This window comes from Gasterosteus aculeatus, chromosome 15, assembly GCF_964276395.1.
Source record: "Gasterosteus aculeatus chromosome 15, fGasAcu3.hap1.1, whole genome shotgun sequence".
NCBI lineage: Eukaryota > Metazoa > Chordata > Actinopteri > Perciformes > Gasterosteidae > Gasterosteus > Gasterosteus aculeatus.
Genome location: NC_135703.1, coordinates 7,066,572 through 7,080,867, shown reverse-complemented (window position 1 = coordinate 7,080,867; position 14,296 = coordinate 7,066,572). Strand labels below are relative to the sequence as shown.

Sequence of the window (14,296 nt, the reverse complement as noted above, 5' to 3'; positions counted from 1 at the left end):
AGCTTTATGAGAGGTAAATTATTAAATAACACTGATATCACTGCTTCCCGGATCCTCCACCTCGCGTTGTCATGATTTTTTATTGGGTGACCTTTGCTCCCTTCCAGCAGGAGTACTATTTGTAATGTTCAGCCAGTAAGAGCAAACCTTTACACAACTTAATAAAGATGTGCCTGATGTCTTTAGCTGTCCAGCTTGACAGCCTGTGAATAATTTCATGAGGCCTCTATCTTTAATAGGTGTGATCTTCATTTAAACCATTAAGGCCACGAAATGAATTCATGGGGTGAAGCAGAATACAGCTCAATGAAAAAGGCAGGCACACAGATGGTGGCTGAATCACAGAGGATTGACCTTGTTTCCTCTTTCGCTCTGGATTTGATTGTTATAATCCTGAACGAATGACAGACTGACTGATCGTCTGTGGGTGAAACAAATGTCAGCACTTATTTTTCTCTGTTCTGGTGGGAGGAAAAAAAAAAAGACCAACCAGCTCAGTTTGAATACGACCTTTAAAGTGCCTCATCGGAGCACAGCTGTAGAAACAGACACTGAACGTCTGTCAAAAGTAGTACAGCAAGATAGTTGCATGCACTCATTCTTGATCCCACCTGAAGCAGCCTTACATTTATTTCCGTTTGCATTTATATGTGACAAAGACTTGGTCCTGCAACACATTTGCAATGTACTGTATGGAGAAGTTTTGTGATAGCAGTCGTAAATTGTTGCTGGCGAACAATGGCTTAAACATCCAGCGGGTACGGAGCAACTAGCAAGTATTGGCTGGTAGAAATGTGACTGATATCCTCACACTCTACACAACACTGTCCTGTTTATATTGTGCTAGTCTGTATGTGTGTGTGTGTGTGTGTGTGTGTGTGTATGTGCACGCACCCTCTCGATCCACTGATGGGTGGTGGAAGGGGGGGACAATAGGGAGGTGCGGAAAGGGGAGGGTTTGTGGAGCAGCAGCGGTTCCACCACCTGCCCCCCGCGGGGTAGGTGGGGTTTAGGGCCCTACGGGGGGGAGGGGGGGATTTTGTGGGGAATATATTCCAGTTTTAGTTTAGTAGCCTATTCTCACGCGAGCGTATGAGCAGTGAGACAGACACACAAAAACCAGACCTGTCCCTAATCTAGATCCCAAATCTGCCCCAGAATGAGATTAGCAATAATCTGCACCCCTTCAGACAAAACACCAGTGTGTCTTGAGGTCTTTGGAACAAAAACACAAAGGCTATTTACTGCGGGGACTCCGGGAGAGGAGCTGGATGAAATTCTTTCCTGTATCTGACTCCAAAACATTCTGAAATATGTTTGAGTTTATCATATAAAATGCAAAGAACGTGATGCATTTGTTCAATGTCTGCGTAAAATGATAAACTGTAGGAAAGAGCACTGTGTACAAACAGTGTTAAAGTCACCACATGTTCATTCGTATGTGTTTTGACATCCTTTTAAATTTCCACTTTTAAACAACTATTGCAGTGTTCAGTTGCAAAATACACCTTTTTCTCTCCCATGATCCCGGCTGCCACTGGGTGTGGAAGGGCCTGATGCTATTGTGCAATAAGTGAAGCAGAGTGCGTTCCTGAGGCAGACGAAAGGAGAAAAAGAAAGCGTCTGAGTTCAAAAACACAGGAGGCCTTGAACCATGAAGTGCTCAAGCGTTAGCAGGAGCCCCGCCGCATCTCCTTCATCCTCTTGTTAAAGGTCCAAACTGGTCGGGCCGCCGTTGAACCTGATGGGATTCCAAGAGGGATTCCTGCGCAGAAAGAGCTGCACACGGACGGATTGTGTCCCACCTGCTGTGCTACTATCAAACAACGAGAGATACAAATGGATCCCTTCATGGCCGCTCTCACCGCCGGGTTATTTTGTCTTGTGATCCATTGGGATGTTTCACACATGAATATAGGCCACTGTTTTCTTTGGCTTGTTATTTTCTCCTGTTCGCTTGAATTATAAATAATGCAAGGAGCTCCTCCCCTCCTCCCCCCTTTCCCTCCCAAGCGAAATCCCCAGTTAGAATTCCATTTTTTTTAGGGAATCCCACTTTTCCCCCCCAACTCCCACCCTACTCACTCTTGAATTCGGCCCTTCTCTTTGTACCACCCACCCTCCTCAAGCACTCTCTTTTTCTTCTCCATCCCCCTCCCCCTCCATCCCATTTATTTCTCTCTTTCCTCGATTCCCCAAGTCTCCCTTTCATTCTCTGTCCTTGTTTCAAGGATCCCTCTGCCTGTCTGCAGCGGGGCAGATTAGACAGGCGGACACGGGGCTGAATGATTACCACGTTTAGCCACGGCGGAGATGCCCTGCCAGCGCTCACTTTTCAGTGTTTGGTTGCAGGAAATGCCAAAGGGGGGATTCGACAGTTCGTTTTGTTATGGTGTGTCCCCACGTGACTCCATACCGTTACAAACAGTGTGTGTGTCGGTGTGAAAAAGCAGCACAGAACCATATAGTAACTTCTGAGTATGTGTGTATATATATATAGAATCAAATTTTTAAAACTCCGTTCAGTTTTATTGGAAAATTATGTTTGCCAGGAAAACACATCAGTTATAAAAAACAGCAACAATACAGCTTAGATAAGAAAACAAGATCTAGTTTTCCCACCAGTTCTCATTTCCTCTTTTCTCCCTTTTATCTCCTTTCCTTTCATCTTGTCCTCCCCTCTTCTCATTCTTACTTCCTTTCCTTTCCTACCTTTTCTCTCCTCCCTTCTACTCTCTGCTTTTGACTCTCCTCTCTGTTCTCCAAACCTTTCTCCTGCTTGTATACATTATTTGCACTTAACCCCCGCCTGTCTGTCCTCTCTCCTCCTTTCTCCTCACCCCTTTTTCCTCCTTTCCTCCCTCCTCATTTGCCCTCCTCTCCTCCCCTCTCCTCTCCCGCCAGTTGAGAGGAGGAGGAGGATCTCACGCCAGGCCCCGCCCCCTGCGCTCTGACTCGCCCACACTGTGTGACAGGGGAAGGCTGGGCTCCCCCGAGCATTATCTAAACACACACACACACACACACGCACGCACACAGTAACGCGCTCAGCTCAAGCCCTCTTAAAGCTGTTTTTCTGTTGGAGATCAGCGGCTGCTGACGACACCCGGCTGCCGCCGCAGAGGACGGGAGGACGAGAAGAGGACAGGAAGGAGGAGAGGACAAGCCCTGGAGGAAACCAAAGCATCAGCAAGCCTCCACAACTTTGTTGTGCATTTTCAGCAGGGAGGGTTTTCTGCTGTAGTTCAGGACTTTGTTTGTGAGGAGACGGTGGAAAAAGGAGAAGAAGGGGCTGGAGTTCACGTGAAACAGTGGGAGTGAATGGGTTGCCATGGTGACTCGCCCAGGGAGCCTGACCCGTGCAGAGTGAATGGAGGGAGCGCCTCGGACGCCAAGTGAGCGATAAACCAACAGAGGGGAGTCAGAGAGAGAGAGAGAGAGGAAGAAGGAGCGGTGGATAACAGAGGAGCGGAGCAGAGGCTGAGAATGGAGGACGGGTTCTCCAGCTACAGCAGCTTGTATGACACCTCGTCACTGCTCCAGTTCTGCAACGGTAAAACTAACTCTCCCCCCCCTCACCCTTCCTCCCCCATCCCATCCATCCGCTCAGCTGCATGTTGTTTCTCTGGACTTGACAGGACAACAGCTGACTGTCCAAACTTGACACCAAGTCAATGTGTGTGTGTGTGTGTGTGTGTGTGTGTGTGTGTGTGTGTGTGTGTGTGTGTGTGTGTGTGTGTGTGTGTGTGTGTGTGTGTGTGTGTGTGTGTGTGTGTGTGTGTGTGTGCGTGTTGCAGACATGTGGCTCCAGCTTTGAGGGCTTCGATGGAAAAGGAGTTCAGTTTATGCATCTCAACAATGGGTCAATAGCATTTGATTTGCTAACATGTAGACTTTGGTGAATATTTAAATTTCCATTATGGAAAAACACACTTCAGCATGAACAGGAAGTATCTGGATTCAAGGCCAGAATAATGTCAACAGTGTCTGTGAGCCAGCAGCCATCATATGCTGATAAACAAGACACCAGGAGGGTGAGGAACAGTCCTCCGCTCGCAGCAGCTGCCCCGATTCCTCCGGTTCTGCTCGATGTGAGGAGGTATGTTATGAATATATTTCTGCCCCGTTGGCTGATTGCGATCAGCTCGCTGAATGACACAGAGCGGAGATGACAGAGCAGGACATTATTGCTCATGTTGCTTTGCTGCCCTAATGTCATTTATTTGCTGGCAGAGGGAAGAAACCGTGCTTCAGGCTGGTGATGTTATGGGTTGGAGAGGGTGACTCAGGGAAGGAGAAAAGCAGCATGACACATCAGTATGACATCAGTTTAAGATTTGTATCCAAGAAGCTCCGGTTTCTGGTAAACCCCTGTTTATTTCTTTCCTAGTATTAAGAAATACCCAAACAACAAAACTATGCTTATAAAAACATCCTGCAATGTTTTCTAAGTGCATCTCAATTCAACGTGACATTCATTTTGATTTGTTTTTGAGTGTGTTGCTCAGTTTAATGGCCCCCTCTCTGCCTGCGTGCTGATAAACTGCAGTTAGTGAGCCCCCTGCACAAAGGGGATTATCCCCAACACAATCACCGGTGTCTCATATGGATACTACTGGCAAAGGGCCTTTAAACAAAGCAGTAATGCGGATTTGAGCTCCATTGAAACAGCTACATGAAGAGAGCAGAAAAGTCCCCCCCCGTTTAAGTGTTTCGTCCGTGTTGTTTGTTATGTAGATCTAAGATTTTTCAGTGTATACTTGATGCGATGGTAGTGCCTGCATGGCGGCTAGTGCGTCAGTCTTCTCCCTCCACAGGAACTGGGTACCTCACGAGAATCCAGCTAAAAGCTTTTATCCCACGTGGACTTCCCTCATTAAATTGATAGCAATCACGAAGGAGGAATTGGGGACAAAGAGAAACGGACGATCAAGAGAAGCTTATAGTTGAGATGTAGATCTAATGCGAAACCGAAAGATGTCTTTAAGGTTTCACATTTCCATTGTGGGAAAGAGAGAAATGACTATTTTACTGCACCTGTATGGCTCATGTCAATAAGTGACCCAACAAATGACTTGTGAAATGCAGATCACTAGTAACCGATTGATGTGGTTTGCGTGATAGAAAAAGGAGCCACCATTCCAAATGGTACAAGTCTAATAAACCAACAACCAACACTTTTCTACTCACAAGTTGTATTCATGAGCAAAGTGCCAACAAAGCAAAAGATAACAACTCCAAAACCGGTGCAACGGTGTTATACAGAACCAGAATAACAAATGGAAGTGTGGAATGAGGAAATGACTGGACTTAAAATGAAACAGAAATGACAGTGTGGCAGCAGAGAGCATTTCGGAGTTGTGTTTCGCCCTGCAGGGTCAGAGCTGACGGGTGAGATGAGCTTTATCTCAAAGCAGTCAAGCAATTCTTTACATTCCAACTCCAAACTAAACTTAGTCCGCTCAATCCGCATTAGTCAACTTCTGCTTTAAGTGCTTATTTTCCTTACAATCCCCCCTCTTACTTCTCGCCATGTCTCGGCCTAAAAGCACGTTTGAAAGTTGATGAAATAAGACGGGATGCTTAGCTGCCGTTGCAGCAGATTTTTCATCCTCCGACGCCGTTTTGCTTTTCTCTCACACACACACACAAACACACACACATAGGCAAGGGTGCAGTGTCTTGCTTGTTGTTACAACAAGCTGCTTAATTGGGTGAGCCTCAGTTAAGACGGTGTGAGTGTGTGTTTGTGTACAAGCTTTAGTGAAGGCTCGTTCTTACACATCTGCAGGACCTGTTTGTATGTGCGTGTGCGTGTGTGTGTGTGTGAGGCCTGTAGGCCTGAAAGTGATGTCATATTTCTCTGCTGCAGCCGTCCAGCTCTCACGGATCCAGATCCACTCAAAGCAAAAGCCAATGATGTCATTCATTCGCCTGTTCCTCTGCCTCTCCCTCGGCTGGTGTGCTGTGGAGCATCCAACCAGACTAATGTTCACAGACTAGGTCAGCTAAACTGCAGAAACGCAGGCAGGCTGCATGCTTTGTCCTTAGGAAGTCGTGGAAAGCTCAGGCTAACTGACAATTAGCCCCCATTACGCACTCAGGCACGCAGGCACACTCGCTGATGGAGGAAGTGGATCCTTCGGAGAAGCATTTGGCCTGCGTCTGATCAAATTTGGAATCTACTGTTCCTGGAAAAGGACAGACTTGATTAAATTAATCTGCGCTGTTCATCTTCCATTCGATGTTATCACCAATTTAAAGGACCATCCTGGTTGATTAAGCTTCTTTACCTGATGTTACATTACCACCAACCATTTTCCAGGCCGTACCATGACTTGACGAAGGAGTGTTTTTTCAACTTCTAGTGTTACATTTCAACTTTGGAAACCGAGTTGTTTAAATTATTTGTTTTCTTATTTGCTCTGATCACTGAGCACTTTGTGTGGCAGCATGCTAACTTCCTTACTAAATATTTAGCCTTTTTAACATTCTCACTGTACTGTATTCTCACCTTCTGTTCACGACACCCCTGTGCCTAAACCCAGATCCTACACAGCTCGTAGCTCATGTTTGGCAAAATTATTTAAATTAGTATTCCTGTCCATTGAATTATTGATTGTCAAGTGGTTTCGGCTGTGATCTGAAGAGAATTTATTTCTCAGCACCTTAGAAAGGCTGTGCTTTGGAATATGATTAGCAATTGTGTTGCGCTGGTGAAATGTGCAGCTCCAACGTTCACAATCATTACTGTAAAATCACGAGAACACCAACACAAAACGCTCCTGATGTAAATCCAGCTCCCTCACAGCGCTGTAACCCTGACGACCACACACTCCTGTATTCACCTCGAAGGACCCTTTCTCTCCGTCCAAACTAATCCGTCTGCCTGCACTCATTTGAGAGATCTGAGTCCATTGGAGAGGACGGAGGGGAGTCTGAATCAGTAGAAGTGCAGAAGGATGTGACAGACGTGCGGTGCAGTGGATGACAAAATAATAGCGACGGAGAATCGCTGGGTGTTTGTTGGGGGTGTTTTGACGCACAGGAGAGGGGACATCCAGTCTCCTCCCCGTCCCGGCTGAGCATCAATAGGTGTCTCCAGCCAGGCCTTGATTCACGATGGCAACGTGTGGAGGGATTAGGATTACAGCCCTGCGTACATTACCAACCACAGTAGCCAAGCAGGGCCCCCGGGGAGGAGGAGATGACGCTTCCCGGATGCGTGGGTGAAGTGTTTGACTTTTGTTTTCCTCGATTTTAAGCTTCGGTCCAAACGGTATTGACAGGGCCTTTATTCTCCTTGATTTACTATGAGTCTTGGTTGAAAATTGCTTCCTAAAGTGAGGAATCAAAGTACTTTGTGTCATGTCTTCCTTCCTCTTCTATGCCTCAAAATATTTACTCCTCTTCCTCTTTGCTCCTCCACTTGATCCACATCATCTATCAATACATAGTAAAAACCCTCTGGCAAGCTGACCTGCGATCTGATATTTCCTCCCGTCCACATGAAAATGCACAAAAGGTCGATGGAGAAACAAGGAGAAACGAGTGTTAGGAAATGATGTGCCTCTCTGCCATAATTCAACATGTAGCAGTTTAATAAATATCGACCTGAGTGGGATAGCTCATCCAATACAGCTGATTCATTTAAAGGTTGACATTGATTTTCCACTGCCGTGTCAGTGAGAGCACACACACACACACACACACAAACACACACGTGGCTTTTTCATTGTGTCTCACTGCACCCAGTGCACCAAGAGGAGACTAGAGTTCTTCTCTTTGTTTCTTTTTTCTTATTTATTTAGTCATATATTGAGCAGTCGGTTTGGTTTCACCCCCTCCTGCTCCTTATCTCCCTCGGGTTTTCTCCCCTTTCCTCCTGATAAGGTTTTGCTTCCCATTTTCTCTTTCACTTTCACGACCAGAGTAGAGCCGCTGAGAGCCGGTGTGCTCATTTAATCAACGTGTGTTTGTTACGTTCAGTTTGTGCAGCTGATACTCTGCGTCCGCTGCTCTGTGGTGTGTTGTCTAAAACAGGGGAGAGAGTCATGCTGTGTGTGTGTGTGTGTGTGTGTGTGTGTGTGTGTGTGTATACATGTGTGCGCGCATCAGTCAAATTATACAAAAAAGCAAACAGCAGGTTGATATTTTAGCAAAAATGTACACAGCCCAAGTCCACTGTCTAGGCTACAGTCAGGCAGAGAAATGTCAGTGAATAGACATATATTACAATAGTATACATATTTGTTTAGAACTGTATCCAATGGTTATTTTAGCTATTTTTTCCCTGCATTTCGATTTTGGACATATTAATCAAATATCGAAAAGGTTTGAGATTAATATTCTGTTAAGCAACTTTTGCAGGATTGAATTTGAGCTGTGATGAACTGAAATTGCTATTTCTCTGTTCAAATGGTTGGTATTGTAATGGACCAAATATGTTGATCAGCATTCCGTCAGCAGCATCGAGGTACACTCTGTTGTCTCACCGATAGAGAGGCACTTTCTTCCTCTTCTGCAGACATTTGAAATGTGAAAATGTATATTTCCTTGTCAATTGCACTCTAAAACTTTCTAGGAAATCATACCTCCTGTTAAATTATGTCTTGTGACGTGTGTTGTGGTTATCATGCGATACAATGTGTTTTATTCGGAAACAAGGTCAGAGTCGGCGTACTCATGAAAACAGCCTCCTGGGCTGAAGAGTTCTCTCTCTCTCTCTCCCTCCCTCATCTTTTCCTCCGCTCACATTGACGTAGCCTCATCCTCATGACCCACTAAAACAATCAAGCATGTGAACCAGCAGTGTATGAGTTCCTGTGCTAAATATATACACTGACCCTTTTTCTGGCAGTCGAACATGAAAGGAGGAAGCGCTCTCTGGTTATGCATGCATGCGTGTGTGTGTGTGTGTGTGTGTGTGTGTGTGTGTGTGTGTGTGTGTGTGTGTGTGTGTGTGTGTGTGTGTGTGTGTGTGTGTGTGTGTGTGTGTGTGTGTGTGTGTGTGCATACCATCACAAGGTCAGGAGAAGACACACGCAGGCTGCACGAGTCCTAAGCGGGACGTCACAGATGGGTAAAGATGCCATGAAAGAGCCAGAAACAGACTGCGTTTCTACTCCACACTGAATGTGTCCAGAAGAGCTTTGACTTACTCACAACCTGTTGGGAAAAAAGACTAGTGATGAATCACCAAATCACAGCGACACAAGAAAGGAAAACAGCAATTCAAATGATCATATAGTTCATATGATGGACGTACAAATGACGATTCTAATGATATAATAAGCCCGTCTGTCTACATGAGCACGGTTGGTCCACATTCATGTGCACATGCAAGTGAATGTCTTTACATAAATCTCTGTTTTAATCCCACAGCGAATCACCAAACCGGTTCAGATTAATAAATGATCAATTCAATTACTGTGGCAAGGTGAGGGTGGGCTTGATTATATGTATGGTAATAGTCTCCATCAGCACAATGTCTCCAGAGGGCCAAAGTTCACGACCCACTGATTTGATGGCTCTCATCTCGGAAACATCCTGGTCAGGATCTCATTTGGCCCGTTGTGATGTGAACAGAAATAATTAACCTCTCGGCGCCCGCGCGGCGTCCCTCAGCGGCGGCGCGGCCCCACTAATTGGTCTCTCACACCTGCTGTCGATGGAACCAAAGGGGAAAGCCCCGACTCTGCATATGTGTGCTTGTGCGTTGCATGTGTTCAGTCGGACTGTAACAGATGGAGAGGGGAAAAAGGGAGAATCCCATTAGAAATTCCATTAAAAATAGATTCATCAAGAAGGAGCCAGCTGCGGAGATGAGAGGGAGGAGGATGGACATGACGACATGGTTTGTTTTGTCCTTTTTTGTTGTCCGTTTGTCAATCGGGGCTGCAGCAAGAGTTCATGCTGTAACCAAAGACTACTTGTGCCTTCTTTGAATAGAGGTTTTTTTTGTTCCGGGGCACTTTCTTAGTTTCTGACTATATATGATTTAACTTGATTAATTTGACTGCAGCTACAGTTCATTATGCTTTCAGAAATCCTTCATCATTCTTGTCTCTTTGCATGTGTACTGTAGCAGGAACGACAGGGCTATAAATGTGCAATAAATGAACAATGGTTTAGTAAATTCTGCAGCACTCCTGGCCCATTCTCAAAGGAGCCACTTTGGAAATACCTTAGGAATCTTATAACTGAGCAAAGAAGATTACATCCTTGTACCTAGTGCTTGGTTTGACCCGTGTCAGCGGTCCGTTGTCACCCCAGATGTCAAAGATAATTGAATGACGCAGTTAGATTTGTGGCTCACTCAAGCTGAAAATAGCTGGATGCGACAGGCTCAGGTGTGTTTGTGGTTGATGTCAAAGCTCAGTTTATATAAATAGACTGCATGTAAAAGCAGACATGGCTTGTTGAGTGGAAAGCGAGAACGCTGAATATATTAAATCCTCACCAAAAAACCTGTGTGAGCTCATTTCCGGGTAAAGTTTAGGATCGGAGACGCACCAAAAAGCCATCAAGAATATTATTTCATATTTCTATAAGTCTCTGACTGTGTGACAATCCTCACGCCAATGAAATCTGGGTTTCCTAAAGCGTCACTTTTACTGGATGGAACAACACACACACATACACACACACACACATTGGATTGAACATGAGTCCTGCCTCCTGTTCCGTCCTGGTGGTTTGTTACTGAGGAACAAAGGCCCGTTTTTGAGAAAGGTTGAGACTGAGAAAGAGGCTTTTGTCCGAGCCCGGAGACTCGAGCCGAGCATGAATCTGTGCTTCTATAGTCGATTTTATTCCCTAAATAGTCACAGGAGAAATAAGTGTTTATCTTCAGCCGTTTGCTGCCTTTTTCCTACCATCTTTGCTCTAATTTCAACAGCGATGTCATGTAGAATTTAACCTCGACCTATTTTATTCTATAATCATATATGCTGTATACTGTACATTACTGGAACTATAATTCCAGTCTAAGTTTTAGTCAATCAAATAAGTGGAAAGTGGAAGTGTCACGGAAATTCACCATATTTATATTGATGTTACCAGTTTAGTTGTTGCATTTTGTTTTACAAATTTTGTTGGCTCACAAATATAAGACGACCCCAGTTTCCTCCACCCAGTGACGCATGCAGATTCAGCAAAGAGCTTCTTTGTCATCCAGAGACCAGCGATGTCTGTTTACAACATCAGAGCTATTATCTGTATGGCTTCATCATATCTGCACTCTGAAGAACATATCTGCACAGACTCGTGATTTGTTTGTTCTCAGGGTTGTGTGCAGGCTGCTTACCCTTCATCCCTTTCTGTCCGGCAACCTGAGGGACAAAAGTTATTTAAAGGTCCTTTCACGCTTTGACCTTTTTCTGCTTGCAGTGAGACAGAAGACTGTCACGGGTTGCTGCGGGAAAATATTCCGCGAATCCCTCAAGAGTGTGAGGATCATTTGAATACTGCATGGAAATGTCAGACTCAGTCACTTAATACAACCATATGGAATGTACACACTGTAAATACATAAATAGTATCAAAACCACAGTTGGATTTAATATTAAGATTTTGATTGTTTTTGAAACATCCGCTGGTGTTGAACTATCCAGGTGTTAACATGATCTATGTTCTTTAGCGCACATGCTTTTGTTGAAAAGTCAATATCATTTTTTATGGGTGTTTATTTTTCTATAACCAGAAGGTACAGTTCAGCCTTCTGCTCTGAGGAACAGGGGACAGATGTTAGAGAAAGACCACAGATCAGATATTTCACTGCCAAGCCCTGTTTTCAGTGTAATCCTTCAGAGGCCCTCGTTGTCCATTGTAGTCCCACAGCTTGCTGGGCGACAGACAGGTTGCAGATGCAGAGAAAGAGAGAGGGAACACAAACAAGCCTGCTGCCAGGAGATCACAGCCTCGGAGTTTAAGGTTCAGCAGCTTTGACCAGATCTGCTCCATATATCCAGCTTAATGCCTGTGCCACCCTCTGAACACTCCACTGCCTTCTTTCACTGAAAACAGTGTGTGTTGTGTGTTTGGATTGTGGTGTCACAGTAACTTTAGAGCCGAAACTCTGCTTGAACGGCCAATGTCTTTTTACCTCTTTTTTTACTCTTATCACTTTCTCTTTGTGGCTTTCGGCTTCTTCAAACCGTCTCAGAAAGGTCTAAAGTTGAACCAATAGTCACCACAGTCCACAGTTATCATTTAATATTGCAAGAGCAACACCAGTATTGTTACAATATTTGCTCAAATGCACCGACACAAAAAAGCGATGCCAAAATACAAAGTGACAAGTTCAAAACTTATTTTGCACGTTGTTTTCGCGGAGCTGTCGCCCACCTGACCTCGGTTTGACCCCAGGAAGGATGCAGCCGACGGGAGGAAGGAAGGATTTAACGTGTTCGTACAAGGACAGTTGGATCTCTCGGGGGTTGTCGGCCTCCCCTCCCACCCCATGCTCCACTTTGACCCCGACGCACAAAATGTATGATCTACACGCGCACACATTCCCATCTCCGTCTTCACTCGGGTCGTGTTTGAGGGTTTCCCCGCCTGCTTTTGTTTAAGGGTTCTAACCCCCGAGCCAGCAAGAGCCCTCGGAGGCAGCCTGAATGCAATCTCCTAAATGCTGCGATTTCGGGGAAATACATTTTCTTCTCTAGAACTCTGTTCCATGTCTGAGTAAACCAGCCATTCAGAAGCAGTTGCTTCTTAGCCACGTTTGTGATGCAGCTCTGTCGGTCGGTCCACCGCTTTGTTCCTCTTCCAACCATCTCAACAACTTTTGAATGGATTGCTATCAGAGAGACATCCATGGCCCTGATGAGGATTAGCGTTAGCCTCCTCACTTGTTAACTTAAGATGATGAACATGTTAATACATTCACTCTTATTCATATTTTCCCTGCCAGTCTCTAAATCATTTCCTCCTGCACCTCCTGGCATAAAAAGTAATCCTATGAGGCCGGACTTCCATCAGCAAAGCCAGCAGCAGACTGAACTAATAAGTGTGCCGCCTGCATTCATGCATGGAAATTAAAACCAGCCTGCAAAGTGCTGTCTGCTATCTGCATGCGGCAGTAGTGGTATCAGCACTTCCTTTTCTCTCTGGAAAAAAAGGGATTCCTTGTCATAATGTTGTAACAGGCCGTTTCCTTTTTGCGTTGATTTTCTGCTAACACTGGTTGTGGTTTAAAAAAAACAAAAAAAACATTGTTCAACCTGCCCGCAGAACTTTCCATCAATTGTTTGGCGCCGCTGACGGAAGAGAAAGTTGTCATCAATCACCCTGGATGTCAGTGGATGAAAGCAGGAGAATGTGGACACATGGCCAGACAGCTGGTATCATAACTTTTTAATATATTCCTCGAGTGTGTATTCAAATTCATGCCGTTGTTTTTTTCTACATACAGCATAGGAAGTGCAAGTCTGTGAATGCTGCAGTGACGGACTCGGCGAGAAAGCCAGACGTCAACACAGGGCCGCAGTAGAAGAGACTTTATGCATGAGGTTGCCACGGATTTGCTCAAAACGTGAGAGCTCTTCCTCCGTACTGATCACAAGCGTTTACTGCGTTTTTACTCCTTCGGTTCATTGATCTTTGTGGTTGGGAGTGCAGAAGGGGGCGAGGAGGTCACAGCATGCGCTCCACTGTTTATTATTGATGGCAATGAGGTCAGTAGATGACTCAGGGATAAGGTGGAGATGGGGGTGGGGATCCGGGGGAGATGTTCTCTGTTTGCCTGTCTCTGGCTGAAGTAATGGACAAGCTGGCAGGTGGTCCTGCCAGAATGACAGGGCCTCGCAGAGGAGCGTAATGGGGGGGGGGACAAGGAGGGGGGTGGTGCAGCGTGTCAGGATGCATTAGAAGGAGCAGATAGATGGGCTCAGAGATCCGGCCACATATCGAGCGGATAATTTCATGAGGAGGACAGAGAAAGACATCCAGAGACAAGCTGAGGAAGACAGACAGAAAATGATGTAATTTAAGCAGCCTGCTGACAGGTGTGACTAGAGCACCGGGGCGTGAGGAGGCTGCCGGGGTGAAATCAGCTGCTTTGTGTGGGGATGAACGAGTGTCCACTGGGGCACGTGGTGATGGATTTGTCATGAAATGAAGATTGACAACTTAAGCAGAGCACGGCTGTGCTGTGGTCAACACCTTCATCAGCGCATATTCTTAGGAAACAGGCAACGAGTGCTCCGACTGACCTTTTCCCATTTCCGTCTTGCGTGTTAAGGGTGCGTTAACTTGCACCCGAGGGGGCTCAACGGGGGCGCAGGGTGAC

At 45.6% G+C, this 14,296-nt stretch overlaps 1 protein-coding gene across 18 annotated transcripts in view; it reads left to right on the top strand.

Annotated features, from left to right (window-relative positions):
* The window catches only part of eml1 (EMAP like 1), a 39,666-nt gene that overhangs the window by 7,374 nt on the left and 17,996 nt on the right, over positions 1-14,296 (top strand). For 9 of the 18 annotated variants that reach the window (XM_040199027.2, XM_078089943.1, XM_078089942.1 and 6 more), the window contains exon 1: positions 2,953-3,553. The exons of 4 other annotated variants lie outside the window; for them this stretch is intronic. In XM_040199027.2, coding sequence (XP_040054961.2) covers positions 3,487-3,553 — 67 coding nt within the window. In that variant the 5' untranslated portion in view covers positions 2,953-3,486. Of the gene's footprint in view, positions 1-2,696; positions 3,554-4,011; positions 4,100-14,296 lie in introns of those variants that run through there. 5 more of the 18 variants (XM_078089947.1, XM_040199033.2, XM_078089946.1 and 2 more) reach the window with 2 other exon arrangements.